A 6,181-nucleotide genomic window follows, 5' to 3' on the forward strand; every position below is an offset into this window, starting at 1 on the left:
GCTTGAATACAGCCAGAATAAACATATGAATGCATGTACTAAGAAATTAAATAAATGTAGCAAAAAGCTTTTTCCAGCTTTAAGTCACACAGGAGATGCTGGATAAAAAATAGTCCTATAAATATGTTTTCAGATTCCACCTTGATTTATTCATTATTCTTAAAGTGGTAAAGCTCACAATAAGAGTTATGTATGTATTTGATAATTATGATATTTGATCATTAACTTCAAGTTATCTTCTCACATATTTTGCATTTATGATCAGTGACACATTTCAGTCATCATTTGCCCTGTAGAAAAACACATCCCCCAAATACAGCCTTGGGGATTGTTTACTTGGTTCAAATGGTGAGAAAAGGGGAACGCCATTAGTGTGTTTCAGACGCACAAAGATAAAACTGGGTTTGTGTTTCCCTTCAGCTACGATGACGTTGATGCTTGACGACACTGAATGGCGTCTCTTAAAATATCGCATCTGCAGCCAAGCGCACGCACAGAAAGGTGCATCCACAGCAGAGGAGTTCCTACTGGATTACGTCTGGAGTTGGACATGGCAGCGAACAGCACATTTGTGAGTTTCGATGGTGGCCTTCAGCAGTTAGAAGGTGAAGATACTAAAGTAATCGTACCGGCTATTCTCAGCACAATCAGTGGGCTTGGGATTGGTGGGAATGTTTTGGTGCTTGTGACACTAATCTACGTTTTTGCCAGCCAGAGTGTATCCGAGGCATACGTCTTGCTCGCCAACTTGAGCGCAACCGACTTGTTGATACTCTCTCTGTGCGCTCCCGCGCGCACACTCACATACTACAAGCGCTCTTGGACACTCGGACTACTGGCTTGCAGAACAACAGAGTGGATCCAGCATAGCTGTCTGGCGGTCAAAGCTTTCACACTGTTAGCGACGAGTCAAGCACGGCATGACTTTTCCACCCATCCCGAGGACCAGTCGAATTTCCGTAAAAAGAACGTTGTGATTACCTTAGTGCTCATATGGATGGTTGCACTCGTGTTTCCGATTCCTGATGTTGTTTTCTCCAGGTTAAAGGAAGAGGGAAATATCAGTCTGTGTGTCTCTGAATATACCTTCCACTCCCAAGATGCTATGCGAGTGTTCAGTAAGATGCTACCATTGGGCATCTATGTTCTTCCCATCATCCTCTCTGCTGTGTGCCACATCAGGACCATCTTCCTCATCAAACCGAGTACCAACGAGGAGGTTTTCCTTTCACACCAATATGAGAATTCTTTGATGTATTTAAGCGTCATCGCCGTGAACACGCTCATGATGCTTCCTGAATGGGCCTCCTGGGTGTGGATACGTCACAGCTCTGGCGAAAGCTGCAAACCTTCAGCCGGTTTGCTGATTTTCGCTCAGGTTTGCATTTACTTGAGCAGCGTGTTCTTTCCCGCCATCCTTCTCACCATGCATGTGCCGCTCAGAGAGAGTCTTAGCAATCTGTGTTCGCTGTTGGCTTGTCGAGGTGCTAAACACAGACTGAAAATTGAGGGCAACGGAAGCGAGATGCGCACAATGGTTATGAAGGTGTTGGATGAGCGGGGATGTGTGACTCTGACAGAAAGGCATTCAGATGCATCCTGTCAAACTCTCCCAGATCTTGAGCATTTTTGGAGTGAACGGCGAAACACCACAGTCATGGAGAACAGTGACCCATTACCATGGGAACGACTGAATCAAAATAATGTTGAACTCTAACCCTTGACCTGGTCCTGTGTTGGAAATACCAGTTTAAGATGATAGCTGAATCTGGCTTGTCTAAGCTGAGCATTAGCTGGTAAACCAGCTTAGAAACCAGCTGCCAACTGGTCAACTGGTTTTTGGAACATGGTAGCATGGTGAATAATATAACTCTTTATAAAAAGTGGTGACAGAAGTCTAGTAATATTATGTACATATGACACCTAAATAAACTGTGCAGTCTATGTGCGGGTGTATTGACTAATGCATGTATTGACTACGCAAACATGTTTCATTTTTTATGAAGTAAAGTATCTTATTGTCACTAGTCTGCTTTTGTTTTGTCTGTTGTATGTTCAATATGATATGTTCTCAGCATCTGTTTCACTCCGAAATGTTTTAATTATGTAGACAATAAAAATATGCTTTACAAATGATGATAATGTGTATCGTTTATTCCCGTTGTTGGTTAGCTCATTTCAAATGCAACTTGGTATGTTGGCAAAAATGTTTCATAGAAATATTACATATTTATGCATTGCACTCTTATACGTCGCTGAAGAATCCAGCATAAACCAGTCTGAATTCCATGTCCAGGCTGGTTAAAGCTAGTATAGCTGGTGGACCAGCATAGTCCAGCTGTCCTCCAGCAAAAGTGAGCTGGTGTAGCTGGTCCACCAGAAACCAGCATCCCATGCTGGTCCCATGCAAAACCATACTCTAAAAAAAACGGTGTTATATGGCACTAAATGTGGTTCTTTGTCGCAATCATTGGGGCACTGTATCTTAACATGTTCTGTATATGGTAGTGGTGCTATATAGCACCTCAGCCAAAGAACTGGTGAAGAACAGCTGAAGAACCACTGAAGCACCAAGATTGGTGCTATACAACACTTAAAAAGGTTCCCCTATGATTACGAGCCAAGAACCACTTTTAGTGCCATATAGCACTTATTTTTGTAGTGCTGGTGACCAGCAATGCTGGATTTTTCAGCAGAGACTACACAATATATGTAATACTCTAGGGCTATTATGTCTTTATTTGTATGTGATATCAAAAGATTAGAGAATGAAAGGAAAGACTGAGGCCCACAAAAACACGTGAGCTTGCTGTATTATCAGTCAAGAGCTCACAGTGGAGGCTGTTTTACTGTAGGCTCTGTTAGTGCCGAATGGATGATTCCCTTTAGGTGCTTTTTGAAAGAGGTGCTTTTTAAAGATTACAGTTCTTTCAACTAAAAGCCTCTTTAATACACTGACATTTACTCTTTCAGGGGTGAACACACTGTGACATGCAATAGGCCAGCAATGAATGATCTCCATAAATGTGACTGGAATACACACGCAAATGTATATGTTTACTTACAGGAACTCTTCAGTTACATGTGACACCAAGGTGAACATATTTTGTACAGCTAATCTATAACCTATAGCAGCTTGGCAGATTTGGCAGAATAGACTCTGTAGTGGACATTACATTTTAGTGAATTTATCTGATACCATACAGTTTTAAAAATAATAATATATAATATTTAATCTGAATATTGAAATATAATTTCTTTCCTTATTCACTTGTGTCTCCCAAAAAACACGATTTAAGGTGTCCTCTAAAGTGGACATGTATGAAATCAATGTCCTGTTCCATATAGTAGAAAGTAATATTTTGATTTGAAACACCATACATTTTTCCTGAGATGTTGATTTATGACAAACAATTAAAAAATGAGTCAGGTTTAAATGATAGTTATAAAATATGATCATATTTCCATAAGAGTGTTAAATTTGATCACTAAATTAATGTCAGTCATTTTTAAAGTCCAAGCAGAGGCAGTTTTCATTGAGAAACTTCCAAACATCAGGTATCTCTGAAAAGCCCTGAATGTGCTCTCTACAGGACATCCCGACTTAAAACTGTGACATGTATGCTGTCAGACAAATTCAGTAAAATATAATGTCCACTATAGAGGACAAAAGTCTGCAGGTCCCAGGAGGAAGCAAACACCAGAACATCTTATTATAGAATCATGGAGGCTTAAACGTAAAAAAATAAATAATAATAATACAGATGTATTTTTATGCTGCTGCCACCTCTTTCTGCTTTAGTTTTTCAATTACATAACACAATTAAGTCATATCTCAAGAATTCTGAGAGTCTTTTTTCTTTTTTTTCTATTTATTTTGCAACATGGAAGTAAAGCTATTTGTGTGAGACTAGAAGATATAAGAATAACAAAGTGCAGTAAATGATAAATACTTTTGTGCTACAAATCATTGTGTTTAAAAATTACGACAATACATTAAAATATGATAAGAAGTTTGCAATATCAAGCAGCATAATTAGTTGGTTATAGTTTAAAATAACTGGAAGCAATTGACAATTGAAGCCTTACACATTCAAGTTACAAATGGCCATGCCCAATCATGTGTTAACCCTCTCGTGACTTTTGAACAAAAAAAGTTTTTGTTTCTTTAAAAAGTCTAACTTCATCAGAATGGTATGACATTTGGTGACTTGTGGCACTTACTATGTGAACAAAAAGAAATCATGGATAAGATTCAAAAAGGCTAAATCATTGTGTAAAAAAATAAAAGAAAAAAGGGAAGTACACTCAAAAAAATGATTCTTTAAACTTACTTAATTTAATTATGGACAGTGGTTCCACACAAGCAAATTGCTTTTTATTAACATTAATGGAATTTTTCTAATCTATGTAAACTCCTTGTGTTGGGACAACACAACTGAATGGGGAAGAATTTATGTGAAATAGTAATGTTGAACTAAATCAGTGGAATTGCTTCCCTGTAACTTAAATCGGTTAAGTTAAATGAACATGCACACTCAAAAAAATAACTCATTGGACAAACTCAATTTACCTGAGGGCAGGTTTTCCATCCAATAAATATGTGTAACCCCAACTCATAAAAAACTAATTCATACAATGAAATGTAATTGAGTTGGTCCAACTCAATTTTATCTAATATTTTAATTTATATTTATATACGTATAACATTACTTTTTTTTCTTGTCAAACTTAAATTTAAAAAAATTATTGGAAAATCAATTATAAGCAATTTCATTCATCATCATACACAATGTATATAATGAATATATAAGAAAAGAGGTTTTACATTAGCATAGATCACTGGCGCCAGTCTTCAGCATAACGGTAACCACAAAATTAAAAAAACATTACAGAAACCTCTCTAAATGTCCAACATAACTGAACATTAAACACTAACATTACTAACAACATCATTCCCTTTACAGAAAAACATATAAAATAACACTTTAATCCCTAAATTTACTCTCCTAATGGAGTCCCTTGCAAAGCATGCTGGGAACTGCCCAGTTAGTTATGTCAACACAAATATTTAATGTAGTTTTAACACAACTGAATTAAGTAAACTTCAGTTCTAAATATATTAGGTTGATTGAACACAATTAAATTAAGTTGTGACAAAATTAGATATGTTTAAGTAAAGTGAACAGAATTTAAATGTGTCACATCTATGAAGGGCTTGAATAATTTTTTTGAGTGTAGGCCTAAAGCTATTTGTGTGAGACTAGAACAAGCAACAAGACACTGCTTGCGTCTTTATTTATTTCCTTGTTTGGAAAGTCATGGATTTTTTTCGTTATGCTGCTGAAATTGAAAAACGAGCACTCACTCAAAACGAGGATGTTTGCTGTTTGTTCAATATTACTGTAACGTACTGCTCTGAGACACGAAGGCTGAGGATCCAAATGCAACTTTAATGAAAGGGTAATCCACAATCGTAGTCAAAAAACAGGCAAAAGGTCATACACAGGCAAGCATTCCAAACAGGCAAACAAGACAGGAAAGACAGGCAAAAGGGTTATCCATGGAACGGGCAAGTAATCCAAAACCAAGAGACAAGAAACCAGGGAAAACGCTCAGAAAGGCAGTAATACAACAAACAAGACTTCGCAATGAATGACTGAGACAACCAGGCTTATTGGATGAGGTGAACAGGGTAATCAGACAGGGTAATGTAGGCTTTGATGGCATGCCAGTCCGGGGTGGCGAGCCCTCTGGTGGTAATCACAGGGCACTCTCACTGGTGATCGTGACAATTACATTTTGTCACAACTTAATTTTATTGTGTACAATATACTTACTATGGGTAAGGAGATTTCTAGTTCCCAGCTTTGCATGGGATTTAACTGGAAGAGAAAATTTAGAATTTATTTATTGTCATGTGTTTTTAAGCAAGATAAATTAAGTAGAAGGCTTGTTTTTTTTTTACAGTGTAGGAAATGAATGGAAAATACAAAAAAAAATACAAAAATACAGATACTCTGGTGGGTACAATCCGCAAATCAGCCTTGATGCAAAAAAGTACACTGTAATGGAGGGGTTAAACTTTAAACCATCAAGAATGCAAAAGAGACATGTCCACCCACTCACTCACTCACTCACTCACTCACTTTCTCTCTCTCTTTCACACACACACACACAC

The 6,181-nt window shown here is 37.5% G+C and overlaps 1 protein-coding gene across 1 annotated transcript; it reads left to right on the forward strand.

Annotated features, from left to right (window-relative positions):
* Positions 1-550: 550 nt before the first annotated feature.
* Positions 551-1,717, forward strand: LOC307141824 (G-protein coupled receptor 151 protein; the record flags this gene model as incomplete). The annotated part of the gene is made up of 1 exon (XM_079842276.1): positions 551-1,717. The coding sequence occupies one exon, from the start codon at positions 551-553 to the stop codon at positions 1,715-1,717; it is 1,167 nt and encodes a 388-aa protein (XP_079698402.1).
* Positions 1,718-6,181: the final 4,464 nt, after the last annotated feature.

This window comes from Gobio gobio (genome assembly GCF_949357685.1).
Source record: "Gobio gobio genome assembly, chromosome: 18".
Classification (NCBI taxonomy): domain Eukaryota; kingdom Metazoa; phylum Chordata; class Actinopteri; order Cypriniformes; family Gobionidae; genus Gobio; species Gobio gobio.